Below are 19,330 nucleotides of genomic sequence, written 5' to 3'. Positions count from 1 at the left end.
CAGATACTTCTTGATAATACCAGTAAGAACAGCGCAACCATACTATGATCCAAGTTTCTTGGAAAGAGAAGCAGATTGGCCAAGTAGCACCCTCACCGGTCCATGTGGGCCAGACGCAATGCAACCCAGGCCTGCTCGCAGCGTACAAGCTTCATCCACAAATAGTTTTAAATCGACCGTCATAATATCACAACCTCTGGGACCCCGCTACCATCCATCCAATAACCCCATGCGATGCCTCATCAGCGCCCGATGCTGCGAGGCCGCCCCCACCAGTAGTGAGCAATGTGTCTTTGAGCATTAGCGCTGGACACACCCCTCGCCACAGGGTTTGTGCTTATGAGAAACAGCGTGTCGGTACCCAATGTGGCACAGCATGAAGCTCAGGATGAATGCCTTTTTGCCTCCCGCTTCTTATCGCGGGTTTATTGATGCATTTAATTTAGCCTGCTTCTGTTATCCCGCTGCGCCGTGATTAATGGGGGCCCGCTCCTTTGGTGCTTCCGAAACGGGAGTTCCCCCACCTAAGTAGCCCACCAAAGAGCGTTGGCCCGCTGAGTGTGCGTGTGGATCCTGGGGCTGCACTGTCTTTCTTTGATCAAAGGGTTCCCCTGGTATGCCTCCGCGCACCTATTCTTGTCAGGCTTGCGTGGCCTCAATGCAGATTTAGAAGGGAGTACGTACCAGAGACTTGTTTTCGCCTAGTTTCTGGTCCGACGTTTCTGCGAGTGAAAGGGGGGCTAGGAACTTTGCGGCACGGCATCGTATGACTGGCTGTGATTGAGGACACTGCACTGCGTTTGCTCCTTCACTTTGTTTGAGAGCTGTTGCCTTGTCACGCCTTGACCGCGTTGCTGCTGTTTCTTTGCTGAAAGCTTCTTTTCAATCCTCTTCTCTCACCATCAGTCAAGATACTGATTCCACAACTGCACCACAAGACTCAATTCATCACATTGGCCATCAAGAACTGCCATCATGAGCGACACCACAATTGAAGGCCCAGTCCTCATCTTTGGAGGCTGCGGTTTCCTTGGACACCACCTTGTCCGGGAATTTGCTCGCGCGACGCCAACCCCCAAGATCTTCGCCGTCGATGTAAACACTGAGCGCAATCGCAATCCAGAGGCCACCTACCTCACAGCAAACATCCTCCAGCGCGACGAGATAGCCAAGATCTTCGAGCAAGTCAAACCTCAAGTCGTCCTTCACACGATTTCGCCCAGCCCATTCGAAGTCAACCACTCGATTCTGGAAAAGGTGAACATAGTCGGAACAGAAAACATAGTCGAATGTGCCAAAGCCGTCGGTACTGTCCGCGCGTTCCTATACACATCCAGCTCATCAGTTGTACACAACCAGCGCCAGCCCATGATTGAAGCAACTGAAGCCTTGCCCGTACTCTTCTCTCCCGACCAGCCAGAATACTATTCGCACACCAAAGCACTCGCTGAGAAGCTCGTGCTCGCTGCAAACCGCCAAAATGGCATGTTGACAGCAGTCATCCGGCCTGCCGCACTGTACGGCCCCGGTGATGGCCAAATGACCACAAACGTCACCAAGCAAGCTCTCACTGGCCGCGCCAACATCCGCTTCGGTGACAAATCGTACCTCTACGATACATGCTACGTGGAGAACTGCACTTACGCCCAGACACTCATCGTAAAAGCGCTCCTTGAAGCTTCTACATCTGCACCACTCCCCGCAGACAAGAAAATCGAAGGCGAAGCCTTCTTCGTCACAAACGACGAGCACATCCCCTTCTGGAACCTCTCCCGCCTCGTCTCCGAGCTCCTCGGCTCCCCCGTCCCAGACGATCAAGTCAGGAATATTCCCATCTGGTTCATGAAGACTTTCGCCTTTTTGGGCTCCTGGCTCTACTGGATCTTCTCCCTCGGCCGCAAGCAGCCCAAGCTCACGCCCTGGGTTGTACGTCTCCTGACTATGGAGCGAACACTGTGCATCGATAAGATCAAAACGAGACTCGGCTACAAGCCTAAATTCAACAATAGGCAGGGCTGGGAAAAGGCGATTGAATGGGCAGTGCCGAAAATCAAAGCCGAGAAAGGGGGTAAGACTGCGTAGGCTGCAGCTCGTATGACACTGTGGTTCATTTTCCGGTGTGCAGTAGATCACTGTATTCCATTTTCCATCCCACTGCTATCTAAAAATAACACTATACTCTAAAAAGGATAGTTGTATGTATACCAATGAGATCCAAGTTCCTTGCATTGCTGCCTCCTTCGTACACGTTTCCAGTGTACTAACGTGATGACTTCATCGCACACACACACCCCTTGATACGAGCATCACTTGTCTTATATGCCTACTTATCCCACCAACCAATAAAACCCTGTCTCATACCGTGTACAGCGAAAAATGGGTAAATTTCTGACGTAAACATGGCACTGCATCACACCCTTCACTCCCCCCTCCCGATTCCCGATCCAATAACCCCCCGTCTATCTTCGGTTGAGATACCGCCAGCCCCCAGGGCGGTGCTCAGATATAAAAGTTGGGGTTGATCCCGAAGCAACGATAGTTCTAGCATAGAGTACACAGCAATGCTTATTTGATACATCGATATCCACGAAGAGAAAAGTGATAATGGCGTTGTTTGTATACTTTTTTATTACAGCTGTGTTGCTACTTACCCACTACTTCCTATCCTCTACCGCCCTCATCCAAAAATCTAGCCAGAAAAAGACACCACCATGGCTCTCGTACAGACTCCCCTTTATCGGACATGCACTACATTTCCTCACAGATCCGTATGCTTTGCTGGTAGGAATCACGTATGCGCTCACTCCCTACACTTCCCTCACATCAAGTCACGCTCATATCGAACTAACACAATCAGCCACCCAGTCCGCCTCCACCTCCCCGGCACAAACCCAATTTTAATCCAAGGCACCCCCAACATCCGGCGCTTGCTAAAATCCAGTTCGCACACGAATCCCTCCCACGCTCAGACTTTCATTGCAAGCCAACTCTTCGGCATGCCTAAGCGCGCTGCGCAACTCTTTCAGCAGGATGACTCGGGGTATGCCGCTACTCCCTTGCCAAACTCGCGTGTAGAGGGAAAGAATAGGATTTGCTATAGAGATAGGAAGATTCTGCTGGATATGCTGCAAGGGAGTGAAGTAGCAGGTGTAATTGAGCGATTCAGGGATGCGTTTGAAAAGAGGATGATGCGGATATGGGAGGACATGAAGGACGAGGAAGAGTGGGTTGAAGAAGAGGATTTCTGGGCGTTTCTTACGAGGGAGGTTACGCCTGCTGCGATTGAGGCCTTGTGTGGGAAGGTACTTGTGGAGGAGGTGGACGGGGAGTTTGTGAGGAAATTTTGGGCGTTTGATGAGTGGGTGCCTGCTATCACCAAAGGGGCGCCTGCTTGGCTTTTTCCGGGGGCGTATAGGGTTAGGGATAAGTTGCTGGGGAGTCTGGTGGAGTGGCGGAGGGTGTTACTGGAGCGACGGCAGCAGCGGCAGCAGGGGAGTCATGGCGACGAGGCGGATAACGCCTCGCCGTCGATGATGGCAAAGATGGATCTGCTCGAAGTCGATGGGTGGTCTGTGCAAGCGATCGCGGCGTCAGATCTAGGCTTGATATGGGCGTAAGTTTCTCCAGTCTTCTGATTGCGAGACAAGGGAAAAATGGCTTTTAAGCGCCGTGTGATGGCGATTGCAGACCCCACTCTTTTTTGGCTGTCTTTGCTCCATTGCTGACCACCCTCCTAGTTCGAATTCCAACACCATCTCCGCCATTTATTGGCTGAATGTCGAGATCTTCCGTTCTCGGGAACGGCTGAGGCGTATCCGAGCTGAATGCTTGAATGCAGGACCTAGCACCAGCAGCCACAACATCAACGGCAGCCATGCAATTCAAGGCACACCACTACCTGATATCGACTTATCGGCCCTACTCACTCAGCCATATCTCCAAGCCTGTTTTGCAGAGACGCTCCGTTTGCGGACCCACATATTTATTACCAGATTCGTCGACACTCGCGACATGGAGATAAATGAGTGGTCGATCCCTGCCGGCAGTGTCTTACTCACTTGCTCATCTGTGCCGCATATGGATGCTGCGCTATGGAAGACGAATAGCCATGCTGCATCGGCACGCCCACTGACAGACTTTGTGCCGGAGCGTTTTCTCAAAATGCCAATTGATATGTCCAGTAACGGTCCGGAGAGGGGCACATGTAAGCTTAATGCAGATGCCTCTCCCTCTGTCGATCCATCAGGAAAACAGCCGCCAAACACTTACCCCACGTCCTGGGAGTCCGCCCAAATGGAATTTTCCGCAAAAGGGCTTGACGGCATATACGTTCCGTTTGGTGGCGGTGCGCAAATGTGTCCTGGTCGCAAGTTGGCAAAAGCAGAGACATTCATTGTGACGGCTGTATTGGCATCTCTATTTGACATTGAATTGTGCGACCCCCAGTGTGAGATACTGGTCAAGTCGAGTTACTTTGGCACAGGAGTCAGTAAGCCTGCAGCCAAAGCACCTTTTCGTATTCGAAGGCGACAAGCAGGGGCAGTGAGCTGAGTTGAATGAGATGATAGCTGTGACATGTAGTCTATACTTGGTTACAAACTTTTCTCTTCATGCCCGTGAACTGTCGGATGATACTGGGGGTGATAATTCAGTACCCTGATCTTATTCGATCTTGTGTTATCGATGCCTGAAATAGGGCTGCACAGAGACAGACAGAATTCATTTCGGCATTGGTTCTTGTGTGCGCTCAGCCACGTACGTCTGTCTAGCGCCGTATAATCCTTACCCTGCATAACGGGAGATGTCCTCGTTGTGGCAGAATACGCGAGATCCCTGTGTCCATTAGGCAGCTGCAGGAGGTACTGTAGGTTGTAACACCACCTGCAAGTGTTACCACAGCACTGGGACCGTATGAGGAGACACAAGGCTGATTTCAAAGGCAGAATCGCAGTCGAATCATGTTCAGTCCTAAAATACTTCCTATCAGTGAACTGGCTGAATCTCGTGTTGGCCCCCACGCCAGGCTCCAATGCCTATTCCTTGGAAGAGACAAACTCATGACGCTGTATGGTGATGGAAAAATGAGACAATAATGACCGGACTTGTGCTTTGTGCAGTGATGACCAAGCCCGCATATACTGCATACTCGAGGTGATCGCCAGCGGCAGTCTTTCGTCGCCACTTCTCCTCTCCAAGCGTTTCAACCCCCATTTTTGCCATGAACACCACAAACGAAGATTTCTTGAAATCGTTACAAGACCGCCCGACTACTTGGACGTTGGCTTCGATTGCTTGGCTGCTGAGCTGTGCTTTTGTCTGGAAATTGGAACTGATGGCGCTCGAACGAAATATGGCATCACATCATGCGAAGAACAGTCTTCACTCCACTTCCAAAGGTACTCGCGATATGAGCGAACTGAAGAAGTTGCCGTGGTATACGCCGGAAATAGGTAACAAGCTCAACGAATCGATGCAAACGTTGTTGGAAGAGTACGGGGGCATTCTACGATATATTCAAGAAGAACATATCCACCGGGTTGTAAGTACTACACTTGTTATCACAAGACATGCTAATGGAAGTAACTCAGCGTGACGCAGCCTTTGAAGCCCTGCCGATCGGAACAATTGGCGAATTCTGGTTTCTTGTCCTTGGGCTCGCTGAGCATCCAATGTACAATCGTATTGTCAAACGACTGACACTTGGTAATGACAGTCCCCGGCCGACCTTGATCGATCTAGGGACCTGTCTTGGTCAAGATATACGTAAGCTGATATACGATGGTGCGTCGCCTGATCAGCTTCTGGGAGTAGATAAGTTTCCGCAATTCTTGACTGTCGGCCACGAACTATTTCAAGACCACGCAATCACCAAATCATGCTTCAAAACTGCAGATATCTTTGGCGAGGAAGAAGCTGGTGTCCTTGACACGACCAGAGGCTCTTGGGACATCGTGACTTCGGCGCAGCTGTTGCATGCTTTCGACTGGGCAAAACAAAAGCAAGTAGTGAATCTCATGTTCCGATTGGCACGCGGAAAAGGTAGCTGGATAGCGGGATTGCTTACCGGCGGCCTACAAGGTCATTCGGTCCCTGTTCCACCTCCACTGGTTCCTGCCGGCATACATGTGGAACGTTACATTCACTCGGCGGAGACACTGCGACAGCTCTTTCAGGAAGCATCCGATGAAGCGGGATTGTCTGTTAGCATTGATGTGCGATATCAAGAAGACCCTAAAAGCTTGTACACGAGTGAAATCACGAAGGGTTTCTTTACTTCTCCAGAGGCGAGGCTTTTATTTTATTTTGTTGAGATTCTTTGAGGGTTGGGCATGTGCGTTTCCTGTTTATTCCAAACGCTATTAGTATAAGAGACTGCGGCTCACGATGAAGCACATTCTTGAAGTATGTATGTCGGTTCAGAAGAGAGTAATATAGAAAGTCGTATCGATGAGCCATATGTAGCTTGGTGCACCATGATGTCATCTCAAAGACTTACTCGCCTCGCGACATCACCCTCGAGTCTCACAACTCACATCTCTCCCTCCTCTGTAGTTCATTCTAACTTGCAGAAGCAACAAGCATTATCATCCAACGATGCTTATTCCCAAGCTAATATTGGTGATTCTGGTGCATCCCGGACCGAATGTCCAGAATCAGTGCAAGAGCCGCTCGTTAGCGGATGGAAAATGGGAGCTACAAGATGCATGTATTCCTTCGCTCCATCCACATAGCCGAATAAAAGCAAATCCGAAGTCTCCACTGCTAGTCTTCTCCTCTCTGTTCTCCTTGCAAAAGAATGAGAAACTGCACAAGACACCATGACCATACCTTCAGTGATGTTTCCAAGTCCCATTGATATCCCCTCCTTCTTTCTCACCTACCTCCACCTTCTCCTCATAACGTACATCCTCCTCTGGACCCTCTACACCCTAACCCTGCACCCATTATCTCGTATCCCCGGCCCCCTCTGGCCGCGCCTATCGCGAACATGGCTCATGTACCACCACCACACCGGTGATATAGACATCGCAACGCGGGCCCTACACACACGGTATGGCCCCATTGTACGCATTGCGCCAGACGAAGTCACAGTCGCGGATCCAAGCGCGCTGCCCCTCATCTATACCGTTCAAAAAGCCTTGCAAAAAACGGATTGGTATGTGCCGTGGCGGCCAAAGGGACTGGGCTCACAGCCGGACTTGTTTACGCAGACGGATGAAAGGGCGCATGCGGCGTATAGGCGGATTGTAGGGGGCGTGTATTCGCTGTCTAGTATTTTGAAGAGTGAGGCGATGTTGGATGAGATGCTGGAGCTTTTTATGCAGAGGTTGGGGGGTTTTGCGGAGAGGGGGGAGGCGTTTGATTTTGGGCTTTGGTTGGAGATGTGAGTTTTGGTTACATTACTGAAAACCGAAATGCTGTGTTTGCTAATTAGTATGAATGTATAGGTACTCATTTGATAACATTGGAGTGGCATTCTTCGGCCAAGCATTTGGTTTTGTGCGTGATAGCGTTGACTACAACGGCTACATTCATGCCGTACATCTCGCAATGCCTTTTCTTACGCTCTTGACGGTGACGCCGTACTATGCACGGCCCTTTCTACTTCTGGTTGCTGTCTGCATTCCGAGACTGCTCAGAGCTGTGCTGGCGGTGGAGGATATCAAGAAGACGGCGATCAAAGAGACCAAGATAGCGACTGAGCGGTCTCTCGAGGTGACGGGAAAGCGGCCTGATGCAGTCTCTCAGCTTTTAGCAATTGTTCAAGAAAAGGGTGAGAAAGTAAACTACTCGCACAAGGAAATCACGTCCGACATGTGGGTAGGAATGTACGTGTTCTTGGCATAGAAGTACGACATATTGTGCTGACGAAGCGTAGCATGGCCGGCGCAGACAGCACATCGATAAACATGCGCTCGGTAATGTATTTCCTGATGAAGAATCCTGAGAAGCTTGAGAAAGCGCGTGCAGAAGTCGATACAGCTTTTGAAGATGGCCGTCTTTCATCGCCCGTGCAATACAGTCAGGCATCCACACTCCCGTACCTGACAGCGGTGGTGAAAGAAGCCGGGCGACTGTTCCCCGCATTTTCGGTGTCGATGCCTCGGTATGCGCCTAGTCAGGGTCTTACGCTTTGTGACAAGTATATTCCAGGGGGCTATACTGTGGGCATGAATCCGGCGATTGTCCAACATGACACTGGTGTTTTTGGAGAGGACGCACTCGAGTTTAAACCCGAGCGATGGCTTGAGAGCGAAGAACGCACACGGGCAATGGACAGGGCAATCTTAGCATGGGGGGCTGGGACGCGGACGTGTGTTGGCAAACCGGTAAGTGGCTCTGGACGTGGCTATCAGACGCCCGCGCTGACAGTGCATAGCTTGCCCTGACACAGATCTACAAAGTAACAGCAGAGACATTGCGCCGATTTACTTTTGAAATGGCACATAACCGGCCTTGGAAGGTTCACAATTGCTCCTTCAATGTGCAGACGGATGTGGTGTGCAGGTTCGAGAGGAGGGATTTGAGCGCCACATAGAAAGCTGTGGCCTGCATCATGTAGGTTCTAGCTGTGGACAACAACGTATCCCTTATCAGCAAAGGAATAGAAATATTAGTCAGATGGAATGCAGGATCATGATTCCTTTGCTATAGAGCACGGATGCACAAGGCAGCGGTGACAACGTGGTTACTGGGAAGACCCTCGCAAGCATGCGCCACGAAGGAGATCATCCGAGACAAGAATCAACAGATGTTAGGAGAATTGCCGTAACAGGTATGTTGAGATGTGAAGCTGCCGGGCTGAGTGTCGTTAGCGCCCTGAAATAGATTGCTGCCGGCTAGATGTCGCATGTGAGTTGCATCAGTTTTTGAGTTTGTCGAGGCCAGCGAAAAGGACTCGTGGGACCGTGCGCGAGTACGAGGTCTTGGAGAAAAAGCAAAGAAAGGGACCATCTCTCGTTGGGTCATAGTGCGAGTAAATGTAAGGCCAGACCTGATTGTAACACCAATGGAACACAACTTGGTCGTGTGATTTGTCAGGACCGCTTGAGTTGTGTAAGTTCCAATTTCTATTCCAGTTTTTGAGGAAATCTTGCTGATGAAGTATCAGAACTGTTCAATGCGAAATGCTTGGAGCTACTGGGTTGATTGATACAACTCTGCCTAGGGCGCATGTAGCTGGACGGAAAAACCTGCGAGAGTACCAAGATCTAACTTGGCAAATGGGAGGAGCCTAGATAGGGGTTGGGTAAAGGCTTGGCCTGGCATGCACTTTCTTGTATCAAACGCCTACATAAGTACATCTGAGCGATACTATGCTCCAAAGTTTAACATGGAATCTGGTTAGAGCTTGCCAGATGTTGGTTCGCTTGGTTGAATTGGAACCAGATTATGCTGTGGGGTAGGCACCAAGGGCGGGGTGAACAAACGGTCTATGCCGCCCAGTGCATTTCAATTGCACTGCCATATTTGTCGCAGCGCTAGCCTTTGTGCAGAAGATACTGAGGAATGGTCCTTTTTGTGTTGCTGACTTTTGATAATGGTTGAGTGGTTGTTGGGGTCGAGGCCAAACAGGCTAGAGGCACAGATGATGATTGACACCGGGGTGCTCTGGCGATGACGATGGCCCAAAACCCGCCTTGCTGCTTGTTCCCTAGTCGCGTACCCGCTAGCCTTGCGGCTGCCACTCCCTCCCCATGTGAAGCTGCAGACGTGAAAAGCAGGTGTATCTTGCATCATCTTTTTTTCCTTTTTGCTGAATGTACTCTGTTTGAAGCTCCATGTCGCGTCCAAGTTGCCTACCGTGATTCTGAATCAGCGCACCCCCAGCAGCCCAGTCGAGATAGGAGACCACGTCCAATGCCCACCCAGGAGCGACACTCATGGCACAAGCCTAAGGTGGCCAACCTGCCGCCAGACTCGTATACTGCGCAGAGATTGGTATGCAATCCCTGCCATGTTATGCAGGCCACAGGCTGAGTACGAGAATTAGCAACATGCCACGCCTGAACACCTTCACCTCACCTCGAGGCGCTACTTCATCGGTCCTATCCCGGTATGCCCTCTCCCCAGCAGCCTGCCCCGGCGGTGTCCTGCAGAGATTAACACTCCGCCTAGACAGCATGGCTGAACAAGCATCGACGCGACTGGTACAAGCACCATCTGCGCATCAACTACTCGACCCGCGCTGGAACCTTTTCCTCGGACCCCAGCGACGCTCGCCAGCGACGACTAAGCGGCCTTGAAGGCCCTAGTTCTTCCGCCCTCTTCCAGCACAGCTTCCCCCAGCCCCAAGATCTCGACGCCGAGGAGGAAGAGACAAGGGAACGAGAAGGAGGACCGAAGGGGGACGTGCAGTCGTCTGAAGCAAGCGGCGCAAATGGAAAAGCTGCGGCGACTGCGGCATCACCACCTGCTTTGCAAATACCCCGCAGTTCAGACAAGAAGGAGGATGTGGTGACGGAAGCGGAAGAAGAGCACTGGGTTGACGCGGCTTCTGAGCCTGAGGACGAAGACGGGGACAGCGATGACGATGACGCCCACCATGACCACAACCAAGACATCCGCACCCCGCCACTGACAACACGACGGTCAAGCGAAAAGACATTTGTCACTGCGTCCTCTATACCAATAACAGAGCCAGAAAATAGCGAAATCACAGAAGACCAAGACCCTCAGCAGGAGGAACAGCACCCGGTAGAGCAAAACGGTTTACAAGTCCCTTCGAACGGAAGCGAGCCAGGATCAAAGTCGCTGGGTAAGCGCCCGCTACTCAGCATAGAGAGCCATGGACATCCTGCGTCAACCACTGGAGCTGCTTCTGTAGATGCTAATTCAACGTCGTCTCTGTTACCCAACGCTGACACTAACAAGGCAACCGCTCTCGCTGACATCGATCCAAACCCACCCGCCAAAGGCATACTGGCCAGGGTCAGAAGGAAGTCCGAAATTCTGTCTTCTTCCTCTGGGCAAGCACGGGATACAGACGTCTCACCAGGAGAATTGACGCGCAAGAAGTCTGCTGTGCGAAATCTGGTCAAATTCGATGTCCCGGAAAATTCGAGGCGTGCAGCCGTCCACCTCAAAGCCAAGAAGGCGCAGATGACAGTCCAGCGAGCAGGTAACAGGGTTCGGCGAAAGCATATCAAAGAGGGGCTCGTTGTCAAGATGGAGCGCATGCTTGTTCGTGTCGATGCTGCAGCAGAGGTTCCGGAAGATTTTGATGAGAACGTCAGCCAAAAAGTCGTGTCTCGCGTCAAGAACAAGTGGCGCGAGTACATGGTTGTCTGCCGCCACAGCCACGTTGATGGCGCTGATTTTGTGCTGCAATTCTACCAGACTCGAGTCATTCCAGAAATCGAAAATGCAGGCGCGAGCAAAAAGGCAGCATATGAAATTCCACTCAGTCACAAGACCAGCAAGGCCAATCTATATTCTGCGCTCGACAAGACTGTGGTCGTCTCAACGCCAAGACGTCCCGAGACCTTGATCTTTATCATGCAAGCTCGCACTTCCTCAAGCGCTGCCGAATGGTATACCTTCATCAGGAACATACTTGGTTGGCAACGCGCCTTTGAACTTCAAATCAATATACCCGACATGAGCCTAAGTGTGAGCATAGCAAATCCTTTTGCGCAGCTAGAATCCTCTCAGAACAAAGTACACTCCGCAGATAACACCGAAGAGGCTCTCCTAGAAACTATGCAAGAAGAGGAGGCTGTTGCAGAGAATCTCATACGACGCTGTCTGGATCAACTGGAAGACGAACCGCAATGGGCCGACGTCCTAGCATCATGGATGAAAGACCAGCGCATTGGTCTTGCCTGGAAGCGCTATGACCGGCTTGAATGGATACACGGGGCCAATGAACGCAAGATGTATGGCACCATTGCCATGCTCAAATCACATGAGCTAGAGCTGCGACCCAAGACACATTACCCCACGACTGCCATTACGCGAAAGAAGCACAAGACGCTGACCGAACCAGTCCCGGTTGAAGGCTTCCTCATTCGACTTACTGGACAACGGGGTCGGTCTAAGCGCCTAGGGCTCATGTACCACAAGCAACTGTACTTTGCTAGTCATGACCAGTACTTAGTCTTTTCTCGCCCGACCAAAGTGACTCCGCCACCGCCACCAAAGCTACCTGCTTCAGAGAACGCAGCAGTACCAACAGCGGATGCAGTTAGAGACGCGGTACCAGAAAGCTGGGCAGTAAACCCATACAACCTACAGCATGGTCAGATTGAATGGCTTATGGAGGGTCACTCTGGGACAACCGAGGCCAGGCGGCTGCACGATGAGGATGCAGCAGATGAGGCTGAGCGCAAAGAACAAAATCTCCTCGATTGCGACGGTTACATTAACCTGATTGACGTTGTCAAAGTCCGCAAAGCCCGATTGGGCGCTAGTGCTGCTGACGAGGACCTTGAGGAAGGCTCGGATGTGGACTTTGACGAAGACATTGATGACTCTATGAACAACGACGGGGTGACTAATGACCTGGATCTTGATCGTACCCTTGAGCTTGTCATGAAGAATGGCCTCATCATTCGTCTACAGGTATGTGTCTGTTCAGTGTTTATTTGTGTGCTGTGCTAACGTGATCATCAGGCTGCGAATAAAGCCCGTCGAAAAGAGTGGGTACAGCATCTCCGTGCCCTTGTCAAGTACTGGAAGCATCGCACTGCGTCTGATATTGCTCTCTACAAATCTACACGCAGTCGCAACCTTAGTGCCCTTAGAATTGACGAAGAAACTGAAGCGCATGTTGGTCAATTCGCTCGCAAGTGGGAGGTAACGCAGTCCTTTGCTTCGCCTGAGCTTTACAACATGTGTGGCATCGCTTGCTGCCGACCTATTCACATGAGCGGAATGCTCTACCGCAAGCCTCGTATACATGCCCCCTTTACACGGTGCAGCGTCCTGCTCACTGCTGGTACACTTCTCATCTTCCGTGATGTACTGCGAAGCAGAAGTGGAAAACAACTCGCGCATATACACCATGAGCGAATGGCTAATCTGGACCTCAAAGACTGCTACATCTACTCTGGTCTTCTCACCGAGAACGATTTGCTATATCAAAATCAAACTTTTGATGCGAACAAGCCAGGGCACCACGCACTTCCGCGCATCTACCTCGAAGACGGCTGGACATCAACTGACGAAGATGTCATGACGACGTTTGTCATCTGGCATGGAAAAGCCAAGAGTTGGTTCCGCGCCGAAGAGGGCGCCGGGGGCGGTGAACAGAATCGAAAAGAAGGAAAGAGGACCAAGTTGAAGAGGGTGGCCAAGCTGGGGAGCAAAGGTCGTAGCGTGGTTTTTAGGGCTCGGTCACGTGCAGAGCGCGACCATTGGGTGCTGGCAATTCAGAATGAGATTGAGAGAGTGCAGGGGAGTGCCCCAGACTTTAGACTAGAAGAGAGCATCCAGTGAGCGATATGGGGTTAGGATGTTAATTAGCGTGTTACGGCGCAGAGCACCAAAGTGGGTTCCGAGGTAATGCAGGATGCTTGTATCATATGTACGCTGGAATATTGTTGTATGGTGGAGGGCATTGGCGTTTTGATGATGGGTAGCATTCATGTTGAGCATATTTAGCGTTTACTGACACTGTTTAATAGCTAGTAATACCATATCTGTTACTTAAAGCTCAACTTGCTGCGCTCGAGAAGTGTAGGCACTCCTGATGTGCTATACTGCTGGTAGCCTTGGTACTTAGTTTAAGTGAACGACCATTTCATGTCCAGCCCATCGCCCTCACTGTGCAACACCTCGAACGACTGGAAGATCCTCTATCACTCTTCTATTCTCCGAGTTTATCGCGCAACAGGTTTCAGCAGTCTTTGCCTTCACTTTCACTACACTACCGCACGGTCCACCCCACACAACAAACGCCCCCCTCGACGACAAATATCCCGCAGCGGTAGACCACAACCTCTGCTTCTCTCTACTTCCACCAAAGTTACTCTCGTTAATATCACAAGTCTACTCTCAGTCTTCAACCACACTCGTTCAGACCCACTACCGACTAACCGCAATGGCTATGCTCAAGTCCCTCGTCCTCGCCGCTACGGCGCTCATTAACGTCGCCGTTGCCAGCACCGCGTTATCCTCTGGAGCCGCTCCCGCAGTCACGTCGATCCACCTCATCACATCCGTCACCTTCGTCTCTGGCTTGGCGGACGCGCACAGCAAGACGTGCGACACGACGACAGTGACTCAAGTTGCGCCTCCCACCACGGTGACTGTGACTGCGATCCCTAGCACGACCGCTCACTCTTCTGCTGTTACTTCTGGTCTCGACAAGACTGTCCAAGTCTCCTTCATCCCGGTTAAATCGACTGTAAGTCACATATTCTGTTTACACACACTCCACCGTCGCGCTGTTGATTGATCTGGTTACTGATAATACAGACTATCTCAACTGCTATCTTGCACGAAACCAAAACCGTTACCTCTACAACTAAGCCGCCTTACAATGTTCCTGTCAACTCGACGGTTCCCGTGGCTACGCCTACGCTTATCTTCTCGCACTCGCATCACGCTAACTCCAGCACCGTGCTCCTTACGGGAACGGGTTCGCCGCCTAGTGCTTCTTATTCGCCTCCTTATACCTCGCCTAAGTTCAACGCTGCTACGGATGCTAAGAATGTAGCTGGTATTGTGCTTGTTGGAGGTGTCGTCTTGGCGCTTTGGGGGGCTTAGATGGGAGGGTATATTTAGGGTCCTGTATGCTGATTTCCGATCTTACTGATGACAAGGAAGGAGATTAATGGAAGTTTGGTGGTAATGGCTAGATGAGTCTTCTTCGTTCGATAGGGAATGGATCGAGGATATGAGGGTGATATGGTCTTGTAGTAGATACTTGCATAAAGAAAGGAGTGACAAGTTGTGATTCCATGATCCCATTGACACGATCAATGAATGCCGAGTGATTATTTTCTCACCTCCCATTCCGTCTATTACTTTTTTCGGTTGTTGCACTCGCTCAAGTCCATCACATAGGCAAGCGACGTCGACTACACACTATCTTTCCCAAACCAGCCTAGCGTTGTTTGCCCCACGCGTGAGCGGCGGGGCGAAGGTCTCACACAGTGGGTTGGGCAAATCTTTGAGTCACTTTGCCCAACGTCGGCGACGGTCCACTTTGCACACGACTTTGCCACTTTTGCTTTCCCGTTGAAAGTAAAAACTACTCTTGGACCTCACCTACCACCTTAGGCTTAAAAGGGAAAAATCGATACCACACACGAAGCGAGCGATCGAGCGAAACAACCCACGGTCCCTCACCAAACCCAACCCAACCCATCCATACATCAAAAGACGATCAAAAGAAACATATTCAACATGTCGCTCACGAATTGTCGGTTTTACGAGGAGAAGTACCCCGAGGTGGAGAGCTTCGTCATGGTCAATGTCAAGCAAATTGCCGAGATGGGTGCATACGTAAAGCTACTGGAATATGGTAGGCCTTCAAGAACCACAAACAGTGCAAGCGAACGAAGCCCTAACTGATACAACTTAGACAACATTGACGGCATGATTCTTCTCTCTGAACTGTCGCGACGACGTATCCGATCGATCCAAAAGCTGATTCGCGTGGGCCGCAACGAAGTCGTCGTCGTACTGCGTGTGGACAAGGACAAGGGCTACATTGACTTGTCAAAGCGCCGAGTGTCTCCCGAGGACATCGTTAAGTGCGAGGAGCGGTACAACAAGTCCAAGATGGTGCACAGCATCATGCGCCACGTTGCGGAGAAGACGCAGACGCCGATTGAGGAGATCTACCAGACGATTGGATGGCCACTGAACAAGAAGTACGGACACTCGATTGATGCATTCAAGCTGAGCATTACCAACCCGGAGGTCTGGAATGATGTTACGTTCCCCAATGAGGTTGTCAAGGAGGAGCTGCAGAGCTATATTGGCAAGAGGTTGACACCACAACCTACCAAGGTCCGCTCGGATATCGAGGGTATGTGGATAGAGATTATGAGTTGTGGATATGTTGCTGATTTTTTACAGTTACGTGCTTCGGATACGAGGGTATTGATGCTGTCAAGGAGGCTCTGCGATGTGCAGAGGCCAAGAACACACCCGAGAACCAGGTCAAGGTCAAGCTGGTGTCGCCACCTCTCTACGGTATGTTTGAGGATATTTTCGCAGGTATCAGAGCAGTTACTAACATGTTGGCAGTCCTCACTTCGCAATGTCTGGACAAGAGTGCAGGTATCGCGTGCCTCGAACAAGCCATCCTGGACATCAAGGAGAACATTTCAAAAGCAGGCGGCGACTGCCAGGTCAAGATGGCGCCCAAGGCGGTTACGGAGAACGACGATGCGGAGCTGGCAGCGCTCATGGAGAAGCGCGAGCGTGAGAACCAGGAGGTTAGCGGTGACGAGGACGAAAGCACGAGCGACGAGGGTGGTGTTGCCGAGGCTGATTAAGCGGGCTTGGAGGGCAGGAGAATGATTTGGTACGAGCAATGATGATCACGATGAGAAAGCAAGGGTCAAAAAGCGACCACCGGCGTTGGAGGCGTCGATGATACAAAGGGATTCCAGCGTTTTGCGAGAGCATCCACAATGTATGTATAGCATCCGTCCTGTCTGGTACCTGTTTTCCAGCTATTTCTTTGGAGAAGAGGGGATTAAGTGTATGAGAAGAAGAACGAAAGAACGAAAGAAAGAAATCAATTCAAGAAGACCTCTAATCAAAAGCGAATCCAAGATCCAAGAATGACAAGGCGCTGCGTTTAGGTGCGGAGAGGGGCGGAGAAGAAGGCAGAAGAGGAGCTTGGGCCGCGTATGGGTGTGGAGTGGGCGGGAGATGGACGCCATGACGCTGCCATGTGGGTTTGCAAGCGTTGTCAATCCAGCTTTTTGGCGCCTTTGCAGCCAAACGCTAGCCGGCGCAATCCTTGTTGGACCAAGCATTGCTGCTATCTTGTCAGGTGCTTTGCTGTCGCTCTTTGTTACCGCTTATTCTTTTTTGTTCCGCACTTCTTGGAGCAATTCGACGGGGCTTTCTCTCCACCTCGGGCCAAGGATACGCATCGCAAGCTTGATATCCCAGTTAATACCTGCCACAACAATGGTCAGGTGGGGCGAGCTGTTCAGCTCCAACGAGGGCCACGATAGGAGACACAGGGTGCATGATGAGACGAGCGCGCGTACGAGAGCTTTTGGACTGCGGCCCCGGGTGGAGAATACACAGCTAACATGTGCCAGTGCTGCCGACCGCCCACCGCGAACGCCATATGCCGCCCCCGCCCATTGATCCCAAAGACGTCACGATAGTGGCCCTGCGATTGAAACATCAGATTGAACAGGTTATTCCCTGCGAGCTCGAGGAGGACCAGGTCACGCGCGCCCATAGCCAGATCATAACCGATGCCGTGCTGAAGACGGCGCGCGAGGCGGGAGCTCCCGAGCACGGTGCCTGTGTCGTATACTGCTTGCTGCATGTCAAGAAGTGGTTCAGCGCACAAGCAAAGGCCGAGCTGTGGGACGCCGACCTCCACCATGTCCGTGCTGTGGCGGCCGAGGTCATGGCAAAGCGCTTGATCGAGGAGGAAGAGGATATCAACTACCTCTTTGAAGAGGTCCTGCTCAAGCGGTACTCGACACTGGTCGACGGCGAGCCTTCTGTGCCCGCCAACGCTGTGGAAAAGGCGGTCGATTTGCACGCCTTGACGGTCATTGGATCGTCGGGATACCAAAAGTGTATCAATTACCTGTGGCGCGGATGGATCGTCCAGGATGATGAGGACCCAAGCCGTTTTGTTACGTACGACCACAAGACAAATACTAGCTACTGGGCCCATCTGGACCCGGACCGCATGCGAGTGCCCAAGTACCAGAACTGGGTCCAGATTGCCATGTCCATCATCTACCTGGGCCTCTTCACTGGTGCTGTCAACACTATCAATCCTTCGGGCGACTTTGATATCGTCGAGTGCTTGCTGTATCTCTTTACCCTCGGCTTCATATGCGATGAGGCAAACAAGTTCTGGAAAGTCGGCCGGTACTACATTTCCTTTTGGAACATGTTCAACTGCACAATGTACGGCCTGCTTACAATCTCGTTTGTTCTGCGCATTGTTGCGTTGGGGCACCCCAGGAGCACCGATGAGGATGGCAGACGCGACTACCTCAACACGCTGAGCTACGACTTTCTGGCTTTTACTGCCCCAATGTTTTGGATACGTCTTTTGCTCTATCTCGATTCGCTACGTTTCTTTGGCGCCATGTTGGTTGTGCTCAAGGTTATGATGCGCGAATCACTCATATTTTTCCTCCTCTTGTTTGTTGTTATTATTGGTTTCTTCCAGGCTTTTATCAGTCTTGACGTCTTGGACGACGATCTGATGAACGACACTATATTCATCATGCAGGCCATGCTCAACGCCATCATGCAATCCCCTGAATTCGAAGGCTTTGATAACTTCTCGGTAAGTACTTTCTACTAATCTTTCCCATCTTGCGAAAAAGCTAATCTGTGCACTACAGCCTCCATTCGGTATAATCCTCTACTACATTTTTACCTTTGTCGTAATGGTCATCCTCCTCAACGTCCTCATCGCCCTATACAACTCGGCCTACGAAGATATCACCTCGGCCGCCATCGACGAATACATGGCTCTCTTCTCCCAGAAAACAATGCAATTCGTGCGCGCCCCCGACGAAAACGTCTTCATCGCCCCTTTTAACCTTATTGAAATGGTCTTTCTCATCCTCCCTTTTGAATGGTGGATGGACCAGAAACGCTACGACCGTCTCAATGATATGGTCATGGCTGTAATTTACTCTCCGCTGCTCCTCATCACTGCCATGCTCGAGCAGCAGGAAGCTTGGCTTGTGAAGGAGAATAGGCGTCGTGGTGAAGACGATGAAGATGTGACGATGGAGTGGGAGCAGGTGCTCCAAGGTTGCGACTTTGAGGCTGATGGATGGGATAAGAAGGTGCAGGCTTGCAAGCCCAATGTTGAATTCGATACTGCGGTCCTTGAAGTCCGCGCGTTGAGGAAGGAAGTCGCGGAGCTGAAGGATATGCTTAAGATGTTGGTTGAGGGCGGCGTTGGTCCTGGTGGTGGTGTGGGCAAGTGGGGTGATGATACGCTTGGTGAGAGTGGGCTGGCGAAGCTTGATGTGAGTAAATTGGCCTTGCAGGGTGAGAGCTCGGAGAATGGTGCTAGGGACGAGTAAGTGTTCTTTTCTTCCTTCTTTCTTTCTTTCTCTTTTCCTTTTATCGTGTTGATCTCTTTTTTTTGTATACTACTCGCGAGTGTGTGTGTTTGTTGTTGACTTTTTGTGCTATTTTG

The 19,330-nt window shown here is 51.1% G+C and overlaps 8 protein-coding genes across 8 annotated transcripts; all 8 read left to right on the top strand.

Annotated features, from left to right (window-relative positions):
* The first annotated feature begins 642 nt into the window (after positions 1-642).
* Positions 643-2,228, top strand: COCSADRAFT_38364 (uncharacterized protein). Its single transcript, XM_007703414.1, has one exon. It carries the CDS (start codon positions 976-978, stop codon positions 2,080-2,082), a length of 1,107 nt encoding a protein of 368 aa, XP_007701604.1. The 5' UTR covers positions 643-975; the 3' UTR covers positions 2,083-2,228.
* Positions 2,229-2,548: 320 nt separating this feature from the next.
* COCSADRAFT_220670 (uncharacterized protein) lies at positions 2,549-4,676 on the top strand. The gene is made up of 2 exons (XM_007703609.1): positions 2,549-3,613; positions 3,738-4,676. Exons 1-2 carry the CDS (start codon positions 2,712-2,714, stop codon positions 4,549-4,551), a joined length of 1,716 nt encoding a protein of 571 aa, XP_007701799.1. The 5' UTR covers positions 2,549-2,711; the 3' UTR covers positions 4,552-4,676.
* A 674-nt stretch (positions 4,677-5,350) lies between these two features.
* COCSADRAFT_162012 (uncharacterized protein) lies at positions 5,351-6,320 on the top strand (the record flags this gene model as incomplete). Its single annotated transcript, XM_007703608.1, has 2 exons — positions 5,351-5,539; positions 5,589-6,320. The coding sequence occupies 2 exons, from the start codon at positions 5,351-5,353 to the stop codon at positions 6,318-6,320; spliced, it is 921 nt and encodes a 306-aa protein (XP_007701798.1).
* Positions 6,321-6,836: 516 nt separating this feature from the next.
* Positions 6,837-8,539, top strand: COCSADRAFT_93561 (uncharacterized protein; the record flags this gene model as incomplete). The annotated part of the gene is made up of 4 exons (XM_007703607.1): positions 6,837-7,384; positions 7,449-7,829; positions 7,880-8,330; positions 8,381-8,539. The coding sequence occupies 4 exons, from the start codon at positions 6,837-6,839 to the stop codon at positions 8,537-8,539; spliced, it is 1,539 nt and encodes a 512-aa protein (XP_007701797.1).
* A 1,130-nt stretch (positions 8,540-9,669) lies between these two features.
* On the top strand, positions 9,670-13,642 carry COCSADRAFT_38362 (uncharacterized protein). Its single transcript, XM_007703413.1, has 4 exons — positions 9,670-9,942; positions 9,995-10,057; positions 10,120-12,564; positions 12,616-13,642. Exons 1-4 carry the CDS (start codon positions 9,862-9,864, stop codon positions 13,438-13,440), a joined length of 3,414 nt encoding a protein of 1,137 aa, XP_007701603.1. The 5' UTR covers positions 9,670-9,861; the 3' UTR covers positions 13,441-13,642.
* A 392-nt stretch (positions 13,643-14,034) lies between these two features.
* Positions 14,035-14,967, top strand: COCSADRAFT_182728 (uncharacterized protein). Its single transcript, XM_007703606.1, has 2 exons — positions 14,035-14,350; positions 14,422-14,967. Exons 1-2 carry the CDS (start codon positions 14,045-14,047, stop codon positions 14,710-14,712), a joined length of 597 nt encoding a protein of 198 aa, XP_007701796.1. The 5' UTR covers positions 14,035-14,044; the 3' UTR covers positions 14,713-14,967.
* A 387-nt stretch (positions 14,968-15,354) lies between these two features.
* Positions 15,355-16,454, top strand: COCSADRAFT_172883 (uncharacterized protein; the record flags this gene model as incomplete). The annotated part of the gene is made up of 4 exons (XM_007703605.1): positions 15,355-15,472; positions 15,533-15,982; positions 16,033-16,149; positions 16,204-16,454. 4 exons carry the CDS (start codon positions 15,355-15,357, stop codon positions 16,452-16,454), a joined length of 936 nt encoding a protein of 311 aa, XP_007701795.1.
* Positions 16,455-17,100: 646 nt separating this feature from the next.
* Positions 17,101-19,214, top strand: COCSADRAFT_93778 (uncharacterized protein; the record flags this gene model as incomplete). The annotated part of the gene is made up of 3 exons (XM_007703604.1): positions 17,101-17,179; positions 17,238-18,460; positions 18,519-19,214. The coding sequence occupies 3 exons, from the start codon at positions 17,101-17,103 to the stop codon at positions 19,212-19,214; spliced, it is 1,998 nt and encodes a 665-aa protein (XP_007701794.1).
* Between the last annotated feature and the right edge of the window lie 116 nt (positions 19,215-19,330).

The sequence above is a fragment of the Bipolaris sorokiniana genome (assembly GCF_000338995.1).
Source record: "Bipolaris sorokiniana ND90Pr unplaced genomic scaffold COCSAscaffold_10, whole genome shotgun sequence".
NCBI lineage: Eukaryota > Fungi > Ascomycota > Dothideomycetes > Pleosporales > Pleosporaceae > Bipolaris > Bipolaris sorokiniana.
This window is presented reverse-complemented; position numbering and strand designations above follow the sequence as displayed.

Excerpts from the sequence above, each read along its gene's own strand:
- COCSADRAFT_38364 (XM_007703414.1), top strand. The coding sequence starts at position 976 with ATGAGCGACACCACAATTGAAGGCCCAGTCCTCATCTTTGGAGGCTGC.
- COCSADRAFT_220670 (XM_007703609.1), top strand. The coding sequence starts at position 2,712 with ATGGCTCTCGTACAGACTCCCCTTTATCGGACATGCACTACATTTCCT. Across the intron at positions 3,614-3,737 it reads GATCTAGGCTTGATATGGGC|TTCGAATTCCAACACCATCT; the intron begins GTAAGTTTCTCC and ends CCACCCTCCTAG.
- COCSADRAFT_38362 (XM_007703413.1), top strand. The coding sequence starts at position 9,862 with ATGCCCACCCAGGAGCGACACTCATGGCACAAGCCTAAGGTGGCCAAC. Across the intron at positions 9,943-9,994 it reads CGTATACTGCGCAGAGATTG|CAACATGCCACGCCTGAACA; the intron begins GTATGCAATCCC and ends TACGAGAATTAG. Across the intron at positions 12,565-12,615 it reads GCCTCATCATTCGTCTACAG|GCTGCGAATAAAGCCCGTCG; the intron begins GTATGTGTCTGT and ends CGTGATCATCAG.
- COCSADRAFT_182728 (XM_007703606.1), top strand. The coding sequence starts at position 14,045 with ATGGCTATGCTCAAGTCCCTCGTCCTCGCCGCTACGGCGCTCATTAAC. Across the intron at positions 14,351-14,421 it reads TCATCCCGGTTAAATCGACT|ACTATCTCAACTGCTATCTT; the intron begins GTAAGTCACATA and ends CTGATAATACAG.